The 17,650-nt window shown below is 33.5% G+C and overlaps 2 protein-coding genes across 13 annotated transcripts in view; one reads left to right on the plus strand and one right to left on the minus strand.

Annotated features, from left to right (window-relative positions):
• Positions 1 to 17,650, plus strand: part of LOC116348799 — a 62,089-nt gene that overhangs the window by 40,496 nt on the left and 3,943 nt on the right. For 6 of the 12 annotated variants that reach the window (XM_031779917.1, XM_031779918.1, XM_031779922.1 and 3 more), the window contains 12 exons: positions 531 to 615; positions 988 to 1,080; positions 1,436 to 1,550; positions 1,610 to 1,702; positions 3,916 to 4,064; positions 5,869 to 5,913; positions 6,006 to 6,074; positions 6,640 to 6,726; positions 8,289 to 8,351; positions 8,630 to 9,095; positions 9,173 to 9,355; positions 9,420 to 9,516. In XM_031779917.1, coding sequence (XP_031635777.1) covers positions 531 to 615; positions 988 to 1,080; positions 1,436 to 1,550; positions 1,610 to 1,702; positions 3,916 to 4,064; positions 5,869 to 5,913; positions 6,006 to 6,074; positions 6,640 to 6,726; positions 8,289 to 8,351; positions 8,630 to 9,095; positions 9,173 to 9,355; positions 9,420 to 9,516 — 1,545 coding nt within the window. Of the gene's footprint in view, positions 1 to 530; positions 616 to 987; positions 1,081 to 1,435; positions 1,551 to 1,609; positions 1,703 to 3,915; positions 4,065 to 5,868; positions 5,914 to 6,005; positions 6,075 to 6,639; positions 6,727 to 8,288; positions 8,352 to 8,629; positions 9,096 to 9,172; positions 9,356 to 9,419; positions 9,517 to 15,796; positions 15,841 to 17,650 lie in introns of all 12 variants that reach the window. The other 6 variants (XM_031779929.1, XM_031779920.1, XM_031779925.1 and 3 more) reach the window with 6 other exon arrangements.
• LOC116348801 lies at positions 1,611 to 3,099 on the minus strand. Its single transcript, XM_031779932.1, has 4 exons — positions 2,992 to 3,099; positions 2,323 to 2,810; positions 2,053 to 2,198; positions 1,611 to 1,974 (listed from the first exon to the last, which is right to left on the minus strand). The coding sequence occupies exons 2-4, from the start codon at positions 2,736 to 2,738 to the stop codon at positions 1,754 to 1,756; spliced, it is 783 nt and encodes a 260-aa protein (XP_031635792.1). The 5' UTR covers positions 2,739 to 2,810; positions 2,992 to 3,099; the 3' UTR covers positions 1,611 to 1,753.

The following is a 17,650-nucleotide window of genomic DNA, read 5'->3' on the forward strand; positions in this document are numbered from 1 at the left end:
GTCAGTTGTTTCCCCAGTAAATTTCATACTAAATTACTAATGTTGAGTTTTATGGAGTAATTTCTATTTTTTTTTTTGTTTTCCAAATGGCCGATGTGATGCGCAAAAAAACGCTATAGGCCAACCGAACAAAAACATAATTTTGTGGTTTAAGTGCAGCCCATGTGAATTGCGACCAGTTTTCGATGACTTTTTCGCTGTTTTATTACACTCTCTTTCTCTGTCAGTCCGCATTGCATTCATCAAAATTGAAACGCCATCACAACAAATTGTATGTGAAAAATTGGATTTGAAATCATTTATTGTCCCATCGAAGAGAATATTTTTTGCGAATGTTTCTCTTTTGGTAACGCGTTCAAATCAATAATAAGTTCAAGACTATTGAGCAATAATAACTTGAACTATCGATTCTGATTGAAGATCAGATTATTCAATTGATTTTTTTTATTCAGATATGAAACGCTCAAAAAAATACATTTTATACAATTTTCAATTAGAATTCTAAGAGCATATTTCTTTCGTTGTTGCAGGGCGTCAAAGGTGCTCCGTACTATGTTGGTGCTGCACAGACATTGCCTCGAGGGATGTATAGCGACCGTAACAAAAATATTATTGGTAAGCAAAAACACAAATAACATGTCATGATGACATCAAATATAATCTTTAATAGGATTCCGATTTGATAAGTTTCAACGAAAAAAACTGCATGGAAAAGAAAATATGTGAAGCAAAAGTTTTCAAAGTCCATTTGACAGCGAATTTATATGTAGATTTCGTATCAGCAATTCAGTTTTGTACCCTTTTTATGTTGTTGTTTTTTTTTTATTGCGTTGAAAATAGGAATATCATTTTTACAAATGTTTTTCATTGAATTTGGATCGCTTTTTCGTTTGATGGTTGGAAAAATATTTTTTTATTTCGTGTGTGTGTGTTTTGAATTGGTTTCTTTATTTGGTTTGTTTGTTTGAAAATGGTTATTTTGTGTAGGACCACCAGTCAAACCATTACGATCATATGGCTCTAGAGGAAGCATGAACGCTCAATACCCTTATAGCCAGGATCAGCTTTACAGTATACCAGGTACAAATATTGTTTGTTCCACACAATACCAATAGCAACCAGAATTAAAGCACCACAATTTATTAATTGACTTAAGTGTCAAGTTTTATGTTTATTCTTCAAAAAACAACAATAATTCGAGATTTGCTTCAATTGAATTTTAGAATACAAATCACTACACGAACCAGTAATTACATCATATTTTTTGCATGCATTTTTCAAATCGGTCCATAGTTGAAATTTATTTATTTATTGGATTTTCAAAGAAGTGCTCGTAAATCCAATTCGAACACGAGACTTTTGTTGAGAAAAAAGAACATATTTTTGAAAATATCTTTGCTCTGACTAACATCTCTGATTGATTTTAAACGAACAGATGGTTATATGAGCTCACCAGAGCGTGGAACGCGTGGCAGCTATGAAGAACCGTATTACAGTCAGTTTGGAACTCGTGGAAGTTCAGTGGCACCAATTATTGATGAGGAATTAAGGTCAGATAATTTTAAATAAAATGTTCATCATTTTTTTATTTTGAATTTTTTATTTGCAGTGATGTATCGTTAACAGAAAATCAATACGCTTTATATGGTCATAAATCGGGACGAATTCCACGAAATGCGACTCAGATGTATGATCCAACACGGTAAGTAGTTGACTCCATTGGGTCAATCCGATTTTAGCATTTAGATTGCGTTTAGATTGGCGGTTGTGAAAGATTGCTTAATTGAACGTAGCCTTTGGAAATGGCCAAAAGTACTTCGAACATGTCAAGCGGATCTGGTTCAGCATTCATTATTCGTTCGGCGGCTCTTTTATTCCGTCCAAATCGATTCGGTCGGAAGCCAGTTACACGATTCGTTGTTTCCGTTCCAGTTGACATGATTGGTAGAGAAGTCTGATGAAAATATGTCGTTCCTGTTGTGGTGAATGGAAAAGTTTGAAATTTTGGTGGTTACAAGTATTCGAATATTCGAAATCAATGTTTTATTTCACCTTTGCTTTTGATTGCCTGCACAATCATGCACAGCAAATAGCCAGCAAATGCCAAAAATGTTAACGCTGTTATGCTCAAATGAAGTATTTTCTGTATCTTGGATGGTTTTTCCTCTTCCCATTCTGAACCATAGCCTGTTTTGTGCCTTCAATTCCAAATAGTTTTTTATTGTTCCAAAAAGTGCATATAAAAAAGAGGAAGAGAAAATAATAAAAAAACGATGCATTCAATTTTCGATAAAAGTTGTTTGAATAGCATTAAAACTGTACATGAGCTGTTTGTTTGGTGGATTTTTGTGCATCGGACTGGTCATCATAAAGCGTTGTGCCATCGGTAAATTTGTCGAATTCGGATAACGAGAGAAATATTGAAATGCATTTCGTGTGTCAGCTTCTGGTAGTTCACGCAATAGACTGTCAGTTTGGTTTTGGTTTTGGTTATCGATTGCAGTTAAATGTGGTAGACGATGTGCATCGTATTCAGAAACCGCATGCATCATCCTGATTGCTTTTCGTATTTTCATCAAATCACCAACTGGCATTTGTGCCAAACATTGTAAATCATTTGAGACGAACATCATGCCATCATCCGTTCCATTTTCCATCGTTGACACAGTTGATGTATACCGAATCAATATTGCCAATACAATTAAAATCTTATTTGATATTCCATTCATCATTCTCATTAAGCTCACATTTAAATTTCCCTTTCAATCGATTCACTTCACAAATTTTCAATCAGAAATTCACTTTATGTGCTGGAATGGAAATAAAACCGAAATTATGTGTTGACAAAAAAAAAACAATATCACCGAAAAAAGCAAATCTCATTAATGTGCGGAACCGAATTTTTTTTTTTGCTGTTCAAAAACAGAACAAACTCACACACATCACACAGCGAGACAGTTTTTCAGCGTTTTTCATGGAATTTTTTTATACCGATTGAATCAGCACTTGTCTGGCACAATCACGATTCCTGTGCGCTTAAAAATCCTTAAACCAACGTACGAACAAACTCAATTTGTCAAACGGTCTGTGCGATTGTCGACATAAAACTGTGTTGAAACTTGGCTCTTCATTCGTGCACATTAAAAAAATCAGCGCACAAAAGTAGGGGCGAAAAACAAAAAAAAAGTGCTGCAAAAGTTTCTACAATTATTAGTTTTCCATGTGACTAACTTCATGTGCCCGAACCATTGAGAGCGAGAAAAATCGCACACATTCTCGTTGGGCTCTGTGCTAGGTGTTGAAAATTGCATCATATAACTACAGAAGAGGCCAGAGTTTGTCATATCGTTGCTATAATGTTGTTTCGCATGTCGCGTTTCATCTTCTTCTCTCTTACAGCTTATGAACACGTGACAATGATGATGCATGACGTGAATAACAGCGGAAAAATAAAATCATTTCGAAAGATAATTTAAAGACGAAGAGAGGGAGTACGAGAGAGCTGCACAATACCTGCTCACGATTGAGGCTCCCTATATATTTTAATGAGCGTAACGTCTGAAAGCAGAAGAAATTAATGTCAATTTTCATTGAAAACCATTTTTGAGGCGAAAACGCGTGTGATGCTTTCCATTTATGTTTCGAGCGCGACAAGTGAAGACAGTTTAAATTGTTCATGCGCTCAAGCAACAATTTAATTCTTTTTTATCACATTTCACGGCTCGACGATTGATGATTCAATGTTTGTGTGTGTGTGTGTGTGTGTATATGATCAAGACAAATAAAACCATCTCGCCCACTTCGTTGCTTTCTATTCATCTTGTAGATTGGATGTAAATGCTCGTTATATTTCTTTGTTTGTTCAAACTTTTTCTCATTTCTGTCGTGATTTTTTTTTTCCTCTCTTGTCAACAGGCCTGAAGATTTGCATCGGATTCGAGTCGAGCACATGGAACGTCAATTAGCCAATTTAACGGGTTTGGTGCAAAAAGCATTAACTCAGAGCGTACCACCGACTGCAAATGTTAATCAAAATTATTTAGGTGTGCCTGGACAATATCGAGGTAAATGACCATTTTCAATTGGATTTGCTTTTGTTTTTCAACACATGTTTCAATGTTAAAAGAAGTAAAATAGATCCTGATTCATAATTTAATGAGTTAGTTTATCACAATCGAAACACTTGATTGTTTAATTGTCATATATAGCTGATGTAGACACACAGCACTGAAAATAAATATTCGTACCCCGAACTATATTATCACATCGAGACAAATAGAATAATGATACTCTTGACCCAATATGAAAATAACTGCACACTCTCTACTACTATTTATGTACTTATGATTCATTTGACTGGCTGCAGCATATCATTAATTCGTTATTATCAACACAGTAATATATAAATTGAGTCTAAATGTTCCACATTCAAATTGAAAAAAAAAAAAAAAAACTTTACCCACGCAAAACATGAAATGGTTAATTAAAAAGTTGCACCAGTAAATTTACATTTAATGCACTTTTCGCACGATTTCAACTTTCTACATAAATACATTGATGAAGAAGGGAGCAAACTGGGGTGGAAAGGGTTGGGGAAAACACGAGGATATGAATGTATTATATCAGTGAAAAGTTTTCGTTGGTTAACTCTCTAATTTGCATTGTTGAGCTCATATTAAGCTGAAATGTTTCATCGCCACATGGCCATAGATTTGGGGAATTCTATCATGTCATATAAAACAAAAGTGTTTGAATATTTTTTTTTATGGTTGTTCGTCAACCGAATTAACATTGTTTCCACTTTTGTTTTATTCTTGGCATCAAAATAACATTGAATTTTGAGGAATATTAATAGATTTTATAGTGCTTCGAAAGATGTGCTTGACGACTTATTACATTATTTTTATGTTGTTACTTCGTATCACAGCAAAATGTATTTTCAATGAAACTCCTTTGTGCAAGTCAAATTTCAAACAAAATTTATATAAACCCCTTTGAAGTAATATCGTCTGCGAAAGAATTTCGAATGAACAGAAAAAAACTTGTGGTACAACAATGTGTTTATCTCTTTCTTTCATATTTGGATTTAAATTTGACAGCCCTTTAGGATGCGTTCTTTGAAATTTAAGTTATTTTATCTGCTGCTATTATCATTACTATCGTTGTTAGAAACAAAACTTTCACTTTTATTGCTGTTCCATTGAGAAAATAGTTTCCATTTAACATTGGCCCTGAAGCTGCCATTTTAAAGTTGCTATGAAACTTGTAAATAGTCTTGGCAATATTCAGTTTTCTTATTTTCACCGTATCTACGTCATTGGAATTCTCATAGAAAGTGCATTACATGTAATTAAGTGTAGCTTTGGGTTGATAATAATAATCCTAATAAGACTCAAGCAAACACAATGTATTTTCTATCATCATCGTTGTACCTCAATCCATATAGCCCTCTCCCCGCCCCTTCGATTGCTGTGTATTTTGATGGATTTGTTGTTTTATGTATCAAATGAATCCGGTAGAAAGTGTAATTGATTACCCCACCAACGTTAGATATTTGCCGTAGATAGGATTCAATTACGAGTATTAAATGAAAAATATGTAGGGGCTTAAGACAACAGAGCTTATTATAGAAAATACGAATTAATATAAATAGAAACACGTCGATCATTCTATCTCCTTGTTATTATTCTAATTCTTCTCTTCGCATTTCTGTAAAAAAAAAACATTATAAAACAGATGAATAATTTCTTATTTGCTTAAGTGATTTCACGTCATATCTGAAAAGCAAAACCAAAAAAATCGATCAATAAATACATATTTATCGAAATTGTCTATATTTCAATCGGTTAAAATCAAATCTATATATAGAAGACATGGACAGACATTCGAGTGGTAGCTCACCTTCGATCCAAGGTAAATCCATAAATCGATTAAATTTATTTGTTAAAGAGATGAACATTTTCTAAAAGAGATTTTCCCATTGGCATTTTGTCTGTTTAAAACAGTAGCGAATGGTATCAGTGATGATATTTATGTGCGGGAGAAACCACCAAAACTCGGCAAATCGTCGTGTCGTAAGTTTCTATTCAAAATCTATTGGTTTTTTTTGTCGAAATTTCGTTTTTCTTTTGTTTCATTCTCAAAAAAAAGAACGGCATGATCTATTTGCTTTGCATTTCCAATGTTGTTTCATATTTGTTGTTGTTAGTTTCAGCATTTGAGTTCAATCTTTCAATCTTGACTATACACTATCGATTTCATGTCTTACAAATTGATTGAATTGTGTACGAAAGATGTTTATTTTGCACGTAATTCAATGATTCAGACTGTCTTATTCTACTACTATAGTCTATCTCTGTTGCATGTTTTTAACAGTGATCATAACTCGAACATTTTCAAAATTGAATAACAGCATGATTTTCCAAATATTTATTTTAAAAGTTCAATGCACGCAAACGACTTAATCCTTAGTATTATTTTATGTGTGTTCCGTTTTAAACTTAGACTATTGCATGAAAGACAAAGTTTGTGTTTAATTTTCGTGTTTGGTGTTCTTTTCAGTGTTCACATTGCTTGTCGTCTTTTTTTCCTCCAACTGAAAATTAAGTATATTAAAAGCCATTTTTATTGATTTTTCAGATAAATCGGTGTCATTCGAGAAGTCGGTATCATTTAGCGATGACATTCAAGGCCTACCCAAATCACATAGTCCGCAACATCTATCCGGTAAATCAATGTCCTTACGAATAACATCCGTATAATTTACACTTCCACACCGTTTAAAATCAATTTTTTTAGTTGTTTATCGTATATTATCTGTGTTCTATAGAGATTAAATCACGTAAAATTTCAGACATTTCTTATCCAGTCCTTAGAGTCGAGAATGTAAATAATTCGTAAAAAAAACTTGCATCTTTTTTTTGCGTATAGTTTTAATTTCGTTTTGTAGCGAATACAATAATTCAATTTTATTTTTGCAATTAATTGAAGCAAAACTCTTGCCCTTTAGTTTACCAATAAAATTAATATATTTATTATTTATTTAAATCGTAAGAGTAAATATGGTTTCAAAGACACATTTTCTTACATTCCGAAACTACATTTTCCTACTATCATTCAACATTTACGAAATTTGAGGCTTTTGTCGAATTATTTTAGTAAGTAAAAGTATATTGAAAGAAAGACAAAGTGTAAATGGATTACCTCAAACTTTATTCAATTGAGTGATTGCGTGAGGGACATTAATTGTGCTTTTTTTTCGCTTAATACTACAATATATTCGAAATCTATACACCCGTTATCGTAACCGTAAAATTTTTCGAACACTTTTCGACAAAGTAAAAGGAAATATTTGTCATTTGAATAAAAATTGAATTATAAGTGGAATAAAATCACATTAAAAACTGTAACCAAATTTTTATTTTCAACGCATGAACATTTCTGTGAAAATTCATTTCAAATTCAAAAATTTATTATTTTATGCGTTTTCGTTTTCATCTCTCATCATATTTTTGCATTTTCAGCGAGTTAAATTTGACAAATATATTCTTATTCGTATGCATGTAATTAAAACACTATTAAGCTTTAAGTTTTATTTCCTCTTAATTTGAATTTATGCAAATAAACAATGTATTACATTTTAAGTACGAATTTTGGAGTTGGATAAAGCATGAATAAACAAAAATGACACAAATAATATTCTGTTCAAAGTAATTTTATAGTTTATATTTTAAAGCACTCTTTCTAGATTTGATTTAATAAAAAAGTATTAGATAAAAAATTTCACTGGTCTGTTTTTTTTTTCGTTGGGATTCCTTGTGATAAAGATAATTTTTGAATGGGTTTCCCGTATTTAACTCTTTTTTTTATTTTACTTGCTTCTGTTTTTTATCTTTAACGAATCACAAACCCTTGTGTTCCAAATGTTTGACGAACGCCTAATGTATTACTAATTGATGCTATTCCCATTCAAATATTTAATTTATGCACAAAAGCACCTCATGTTCAACATTTGTACATACAAACTCGTCTTTTTGTTTTGACATCAACTCTGTTTTTTTGCTGACACACATACACACTTACGTTTTCACACAATAATTTTATGTTTGAATACACATACACACACACATCCACAAATTGAAAAGCAGAAAATTCAAAATTTATTTTCAAATGTCATGATGAGAGAACACAATTGTCTAATTGTAAAATATATTCCTTTCTTTTGCTGCTTTCTTTTGCAATAAAAAAAACGCCTAATCACAAAAAACACACATACACGCGCTATTTAGCCGATTCGAAACCACCAAAACCGGCTATCAAATCGTCAACTTTGCCTAGAACATCCTCTCAAGGTAAATAAATAGTTGTTGCTAAAACGTCTTTAAGACCTTTTTTCTGCCTAACACCGCCATATTTCAGAGCTAATTTGTAACAAAAGAGAAAAAATAAAGAAAAAATGTTGTAATGAGGGCCGCTGTGTATTGACAACCGTAGTCAATAAAAAGTATTTTGCATTTTTGACGTAAAAACACATAGATAATTTTCGATGCTAAATCCATTGCTTGCAATCAATTGATTGGTACCCACTAAATCATGTATGAATGTAATTTTCACGATTTCCGGTTTTCAGAACGTGATCGCTTGAAACCGGCACCGCCGCCAAAGCCAATGTTTGCCGGCACCGTTGCAACAACACATGTCGCCTATCGACCCGACTTAGCATTGGCACCCGAAGTTTATAATCATTTACGCGGACTACAAAAGAAGGCAAAAGATTTACGTATCGAAGTACGTACACTGCGTCGATTGTCACAGGCACAGGCAATTGCTGTGCGTGAGGACATAAAAGATGCATTCATGGGAATTCGGGCTACATTAATTGCCAACAGTGGAATATTCAATGGACAAAATGACCACGAAAAAATGCGCTTAACTAGAGAAGAGGACTTATATAAACAAGAAGTGATGCGATTAGAAAATGATCTGGGTGATTTGGAATCATCGGTGGAAATATTACGCGGCGAAGTGATCAATCGACGGACTCGCGTCAATATGGCCGCTGTCGAGGATATGGCACTTATACTTAGTAGAGCCAGGTAAATACATACTAAATGAAAAAAAAAATGATCGGACAAGAACTGAATTTAACAACCAATTCCAATGTGATGAACAGTAAAACGGTTGCTGAACTAAAGATGCGATTCCCAATGCTTCAAAATGCACTGCGAAATGTATTGTCAACAGAAATGGAGAAAGTGGTACGAGAAGAAAAATTCCTTAAAGACGAACCCGATCGCTTAGAATCCGCATTAAGACGATGTAAAAAATTGACTGGCACATTGGTTACGCTTAAAAGGTATACACGAATTTTATACATTTGCTGATAGATTGTTTATTTGAAATCCACGATTTCTGCACAGATTGGCTAGTGTTCAAGAGCAACGTTTGCCGGGTACATGTCAAGAGCCTGGTGTCGACGAAATACCACGTTCGGTCGATCATCAACCCACAAACAAGGTATGATAAATGCATTCACCTTTTCAATTTGATTTGTATGAGCTTACAAAGAAAAAAAAACGAAATAAGTAAACAAATTATAAAGTAATCGACTTCCTTACATACTTCCCAAGGAACAATTGTTAGCGCAAATCACCCATTACCAGGCCCAAGTTTACGGTCGAATTTGGGGTAGCATTCGTGTGTAGTTTCAGTCAATTTTACCGTCGCAATGGAAAGAAAAAAAGAAAAGAAAGCACAATTCAATTAGACTGATATGAAAAAATTGACTTGATTCATAATCATCATTATGCTATTGTATATGCAATAGACTCCACTTACCGAGTACAATTTATACCAAGAGGTACTCGTACTTTGGCAAGGCCACAATTTAATCAAGCCTAGCGAACTAACAAATAATTGTTATAAACTAATGTCTAAATTTAGTATTGTTTGAATGTTGTTGAATGAGGGCTGCTACTACTGCGGCTGCAGATGTCCATTGTTGACATTCTGATTCTGACCTCGATACAACGGCAATGGCTGATTGTTGTCAACACGGCGTGGTCTCCGTACATTTGGATGAATTGTCCGCTTGAACACCACGCATTCACCTACCGAATGATACATAACAAAAACACATTACATGTATAACAATTGCTTCAAAATTTGTATCAATTTCAATTGATTGCATACCTTTGTAGAGGATCAGCTTCGCTGCTGCGATATCACGGTGCCATACAGTTGTGAGCGTTGGTTGTGCTCCGGCAGCTCCCTCGATTTCAACGTTTGCAACATTTGGTAGCCATGTTTTGAAGAAGCGTTGCTTCTTTGACACCAAACGACCTGCATTCGGTCCATCTCGAAGAGTTGCAGCAATGACATCGCCTATATCACGCATCTCGCGCCACATTCGTTCAATTGTTCGTCGCATTTGTAGTAATCGTTTGCTCACATTGGTTACGATGGTTCGTGGTAGTCCAACAATTGGATTTGGTACACAACCCACACATGTCTTGTATCGATCACGTCGAGTTTGTTGTGGAAATCGTTTGAAACACAATGGACAATGTTGTGATGTCATGTACTCATCGACCATTCGAATGATGCAATTGCCACGTTTCATAATGGCCGCAAGCAGCTTCCGTGTGCCTGGACATCGCACATGTTTCTTGATCTTAATCGGCGAATTAGCTGGTGTTGATCCGCTGGCTCCCATGTAGAAAATTGATGGTTGATTGTGAACCATTTTGCATGCCGTTTTGTCGATTGCACGAACCGATTCGATATGCTTGTCCAGTCCCAAGCGTGCATACTGTTTGGTTGAGTATGTTTCAATGCCATCATTCATTACACGTAATCGATGTTCAATGTACGAACGCCATGATGGTCCTTTTGGCGATGGCATTTCACCAATCATAGCTGCAATTCGATTACGATCGGCTTGCTCTTCGAAAGTAAACAATCTTGTGATTCGTTCGGCTTTTGCATTACGTCGGCCTTGTTTCGCATCCCAGTGATATCGCTTGCTGGATATACGCAAATTCACCTAACAAAATGAAAACAATAAAAACAACATTGTATTCACAATCACAATCGCTTTCATTCATTATTAAATGACAAATTTACCTCTTCTTTGGTATGCAAATCTCGTCGTACGGAAGCGTTCCACGTTCGCATACCCGGATCACATCCAACAGCATATTTCAACTCATTGCTGTCATACATTGCCTTGATTTCGTCATCTGTTGTCTCGACTGGTGGTACTTTCGGTTTTTTGTACATCAACGATACAGATACGCCATCGGAACAAATTTGAGAATCGAATTCCTTTTTGTTGTGCACAAGTTTGAGAATTTTCTCCACATCGAAGAATAAATTCCAACTTAGGATTTTATTTGTGCGGAATTCGTTGCTCGTGATGTTTTTGAAATTTGTTGTTCCGTCTTTACGTGTCCGTTTACCGCACTTTCGAGGCACCAATTTCGCATTCGATAGGATAACGTACAATGCGTCGGTGTCAATTCGAATGTGTCGACGCTGAAAAGTGCACATCGGCACAACGACAAAGTTTTTTATTTGCGGTTTATCGCGACGATCTTCGTATGCAAAGTGAAAGTTCCGAATATCGCGCTGAATTTCCGACCACATGCGAATCGACTTGAACCAATCCTCTTTCACAAAGTCACGGATATTGCAATCGTCCGGTGCTCCCAACCAACGCAATTCATCCAATAGTTCACCCAATCGCATCTCACGTTCAACGTCGCCAATTGCGGTGTTTCGACGACGATAAGTATAATTGATGGCATTTTTTATATCTTCCTCGTCGTAGTATGGCAATTCGAATTCGATCATACCGTACAAATTGTTGAAATAATTGTACTTGATGGCGTAGTCGTTGAGTTCGAATGCTCTCATTTTAAAAAACTTCCGCAATCGAGACTCGCAATGCGTTGTCAGGTTCGTTTTGACATTGTCGTAGTACTGCTCCCATATATATTTAAAACCGTTCCCGAACCCACCGTTTGTGGGCCAGTCAATGTGTGCAGCGTCGACAATGTTGCGGAAACCAGGTAACATAAGCGATATGTTACCAATGTTATCGGCAAGAACGGCCTTAAAACAGTTGTGTATGATCGTTGATGGTTTATCGGTTTCAAAAAAATCATAGTTGAAATCGTCGAGTGCTTCATTGACCTATTCAAGAAACACAGAACACATAGAGAGAGAGAGACAAACAATCAAATCGATTCATATAAATACAATGGATCGCATAGTGCCGAAAAAATGATGAAATAATGACGAAAAATAAAATTTGGTCAAAGAAATGTGTGTACTTACCTTCATCAAAAATAGTAAGGATGCAAGGCATGCGATCTTCGTAGCCTTCACCGATAAGTACGAAATGATTGCGACAATTACATCCCGATATCGTTCACGGATAATTGATGGCAGTCCTTGCTTTATACACCTTTGGTCGGCGTTTGGATCAGCCTTCTTGTGACGACCCATTTCGCAGTCTATTTCAAAATTTAAAAAAAAACGGAAAAAAGAAAGAAAAAATGCGTTAAATAATTATATAAACAATTGAAGGCTACACACAACGTCAAATCGCAATTTCAAAGCACAAAACACACAATAGAGTGTACAACAATAACAATGATTGAATGGCCAAACAGTTTATATCAACTTGCCTTGTGAGGATTTTTCGCTAAACTGAATTCGATTCGCAATATTCTGACAGTCAAAAATCCAATGGCATCAAATTCGAAGTTAATACACAGTCAAATTCACACAACAAAGACATATAAAATGAAGAATGCACTTCCACACAAATAAAATGAACTTCCTATCAATTCGATACAAAATACACTGTAATGCCGCTTTGATTTCTTACTGTGTGACTTTGGAAATGTTCTGTTATTTTAAAAACAAAACAAGAACAGACACAAAATTCACCGTAAATAAATATATTCTTTGCAAATTCACAATATCTACGTTGAAATTAGAAGAAAGAATTCTGTTTGTTTGAACTAAAAATCCACGATGCATTCTCAAAACAAAGCACATTTTAAAATGTAAACAAAATTATGATGTTTGCATCTTTTTTCAAAGTGACGATGGTTGAACGGCAACTGTCAAATTCAATTCGAATGTCTTTCAGATTTCGAAATTCGAAATTCATATACGTTCATGAATACGAAAGTATTTAAAAAAATAAATGCCAAGTGCCGTTTAAAAAAAAATTCTTCTGCAGAAAATTAAATCAAATCACTCAAATCTAATTTGTTTGCAGAGAATGGATTTTCTTGCGGTAAATAAATCATTAAATTTGAAATACAAAAACTTAACGTACAGTACACATATTGGGTGGCGATCATATTATACGGTCAGAGTATGTTTTTGTATGGTAGTAAACAAGTGGAACGAATCATTCCATTGGAAGTTGTAAATATACTGGAAACTACACACACAATCTACGTTCCATTTGACACGGAAATGACCACTAAACCGGGCCAAAGCGTTACATTTTTTAACGTTAAAATGTCCTAAAAACGTTACATATTTGTCCGTTGGGAATATTATTGAAGACTAAATATTTTATAAAGCATAAAAATTATATACTGTATCGAAAGAGAAACTTTGTAGCCTGTTGTAGTTCCTTAGTTTTGTTTATGTGATCAACATAATTTCAGTTGAATCATCTTTGGTTTCGGTTTGAATTTTCGTTCGACTCACGTTTGACTTGGTTTTTCTCTCAATCACAAAATACCATCCAAACACTAACAACAATATGCAAAACAATAAGCTTCATTTTGATCCTTTTGCCTTTTGATGTTTTCATTGGCAAAATACAAACCAAAATTGAACAAAATGTTGTTTTTCCCTTGAACTCACGTCTCTTTGCAACCACAAATTTCCATTTTGCAACCAACAGCATAATAAACTTTCATTTTAAATACAATGAATTCCCTTTGAAATGCATCAAAAGTAACCGCTGTTTTCAATTTTAATTATCCCATGTGAAACGTAACATATACGTATTTCCATTCCAAAATCATAACAGTTGTTAGTTATATTAATTATTCATGGATATCTTGAATTTATATTAAAACACTTCAACTACTTAACTAAATAATAATAAGCAATTCATTGAGCCAAAATGCAAAGTATGTATTAATATGTGTGTTTTGCAATTGCAATAAGCTTTACTTTCTAACAACGTACACAATTCAAAATTTGAGTAATTTAGATTGGTGTTCACACAAGCACTTCACTCCTGCACCGCATATACAGGATGGTATTCAATATTAACCAATGAAACCGAGTTCAAATGAACATTTTATAAAACTATAACAAAGATAATTTGTTATAAAATCAACGCTTTCCCTTTAATGTTGCTTCTTACCTTATCATTTCGGTTTGCGTTGGATTTAAATTAATTAGATTGGACTAAAAGTAATCATTTCAAATTTATTTACTTATACTATTATATTCATTATACTTGCTATACTATACAAACAACTTTATTATTATTGTTAGCCACTTCACAAAATATTTATCTATTTGGTTTTAGTTCGAAAAATATATACTAAACTAATAATTATCAACAAAATCATAGTGAAAACAAATATTATGTAGCTATTTTTTGAGTTATTTATTCTGTCGTAGGCCATGAAACCACATAGAATCAAAATTCGAGAGATTCGATGTTTGTGACGGTGTGTATGCTTCGATTTAGTGTTTGATTCATTTTGGTTTCGTGTGGATTCTGATTGGCAAATACTAGTGACAAATGTGATGAATATTTTAAACAAACATTGATCTAGTACAAAGACAACCAATGTGTCATACATACTTAAATGAATTTGTCATAAAAATGTTTATTCGAACACGGTCCAAGCGCATTGTACTAGATCTTTTCGTTTGTAATTTGCAATTTTTGAGATCATAGATTCTCCTTTTTCTTTCAATTATTATCAATGGTTTTGGCCAATTATTTAAAACTTACATCGAACAAGGTATAATCGAACATTTATTTTTGAATGAACACAACACAACTTGAATTGATCTGGTGAATATCACATATTTTCGTATAAGACGGACACAGTGAATACATGCAACAATGAGCTCCAAATGCTCAATTAATTCATTCAATATCATCTGTCTGTGAAAGTATGCTAAAGTGTGACCATTTCAATGCAAGTAAACATCAGAATTAAAGTTGAATATGGTGTTTCAACTTCAATAATAATTAACTCTTACATCGAGCAATTTTTTTACATTTTTTGTAACAGTTTTTCAAAGAAGCTAACATCAAAATACGGATAATGTGCAATTGATTCTTTTGATTCGTTTTCTTTAATTTATTGTAATGTGCAGCGACTTAATTTTGCAAGCAACACAAAGTCAAAATTTTAAACGCAAAATCTTTGGCAATTGGGATTTTTGCATTTCCAATGATCTTCAGGGGTTTTTAAAACATATAATTACTCTTATTATTTGTTTATGTGGAAATTCAACTTTTTTTTTAAATGTACTATTAAAATGTTTCTTTTCCTGTGTATTCGCGTAATTGAAAACAAAATCGTTGACTATAGACAAATGAATGGGCTGATTTGATCAGATAAGAGAATGCTACTACGATCGTACAATTAAATCAAACAAAACAAAAAAACCTATTTATCACCAATTTTATTGAGTGTAAGCAAAAAAAAAAACAACCGAATATTATCTCAACACCAAATTTTCTTTCTTTCCTTTTCTTTGGTGCGTGTACGCTTAATTTTTCGTATAGTTCAACTGGCGATGGAGCTCACACTTCCGAGAGGCAATAACCGAGTAATTTCTATGTTCCGATTTTTTTCCAATTCTTGAAATTGCAAAAATGATTAACTACAAAGACCATAAACAAGCATATCTTAATTTAAAAAAAAAACATTTAAACAAACAAACAAAAAATCGTTTTTCGGTTCAACCACATGCAAAAAAGGCAATTGATTCTCTAATTTTATTTCCATTTTGAACATTCTTTATTTTTCGGTTCAGTCACTGTGTTTAGTTTTTGTTTGAAAACTAACAAAATATTCAATTATAAGTGCTCACTCATTCTTTTCAATTCATTTCAACTATATGTTCGTTTAGAGAAAATATGGAATCATCAATGTTTCTTCTTTGTTTTTTCTCGATATATATTCTAATTGTTTTCACACTTTTCATTGGTAAATCATGTTTTCATCTGGGCGTTTTCACTTTTGTTTATTTTCATTATAAAAAGGGTTGTTCACTTTTGGGGTGAAGTGTTAGTAGCCGGAAATCCATCCAAAATTGCACACAACATTGTTTATAGAATTGAAGTGAATAATTTTTGACGGATTTTCGGTGAATTTCTGTTAAATTTTATGTTTGTTTGTTCGCATTTTTTTTCACCCCCCAGAAATCCTCTCCTTGGTTCAAAACAATTGGCGCATTGATGTTTTTCATGAAATATAAAATATAGCACAATGCAAAATAAATTAAAATAAACAAAAAATTAATTCAATAAAATTTTGATTTATGAATTGGCTCCTGATTGTAACCTTCTCTTTTTTCTCTTTCTCACACTTTCACACATACACACACAAACACACACACTCTCTCTCAAATTCAAATTGGAACGAAACCCCTATTATATAAAAGAAAAGTAAATTTTTTTTGCCTAAAACAACAACAACCAAAAATGCAAAAGTTAATCATTTATCTTTTTTCCGATTCTCGTTTCATTTATTTTGTCTCTGTTTCCATTTTAATGCAATTTTCAATTCGTATTTTTATATATTTGATATCGATTTCATAGGTTTTGTTTTTTGAATGTGTGGTGCAACAAATGTTACGGCTAAGATATTTTGTCTGTTTTCGTTTTAATTTTGTTTTGTTTTTTTGTTTTTTCTCATTCATCTAGAGAAATAAGTTGTTTCGTTTGATTGCGCGTCTCGCTCGCTCTATCTCTCTAATTTATGTGTCAATAGATGATGAACGATGAATGTGTTTTCCGTTTCCATACTATTTCATTCGGTTTGATTTGATTTGGTTTTCTGTCGGTTGGAATTTGTTTTTAAGAAATCTAAAAATGTGTATTTGGAATTAATGTTTCTATTTGTTCGTTCGAATCATTAGCGATTCCCCCTATAGTAAGGTACATTGGAAATGGGCTTAATCATCTTTTTGTCCAGTTATATTTATATCTATATATTCATTTGAATTCCGTTTTAGGTTCATCAAATCGACTTTTAGGTTGCTTGATTTTCTTTTGCAGGTCTTTTGTCGATATTATGGCCAAATGCACTTCAACTGCACTGCCAATATCGCGTGAAACTTATTTAATGATATCACAATAAACATTAGATGTTGGTTATAATTTTTGTTTGTTTCTGAGAATAAGGTGTAGAAACCTTCGAAAAAGCTAACTTCAGAGTGTAATCGAAGTTCAATTTATCAATAAGCAATTGACGGGGGAAAAAACGTAGCAAATATTCTTGGTTTTTATTTAGTGATCACATCAAATTACTTTGCATATAAATATGAAATAATTGCACAAGTTTTTGCCAACACAATAAAATCTCGCACTTGGTTTAAGCCCATTAAATTGTAAAAATCAATTGACAAAATTGGA

The sequence above is a fragment of the Contarinia nasturtii genome, unplaced genomic scaffold (genome assembly GCF_009176525.2).
Source record: "Contarinia nasturtii isolate CC-2019 unplaced genomic scaffold, AAFC_CNas_1.1 Cnas_scaffold_2678, whole genome shotgun sequence".
Taxonomy (NCBI): domain Eukaryota; kingdom Metazoa; phylum Arthropoda; class Insecta; order Diptera; family Cecidomyiidae; genus Contarinia; species Contarinia nasturtii.

Coding starts and splice junctions, on each gene's coding strand:
- LOC116348801 (XM_031779932.1), bottom strand. CDS start 2,738: ATGAGAATGATGAATGGAATATCAAATAAGATTTTAATTGTATTGGCA. Junction 2,199..2,322: donor CCACCAAACAAACAGCTCAT/GTACAGTTTTAA, acceptor TTGGAATTGAAG/GCACAAAACAGGCTATGGTT. Junction 1,975..2,052: donor GCAGGCAATCAAAAGCAAAG/GTGAAATAAAAC, acceptor TCACCACAACAG/GAACGACATATTTTCATCAG.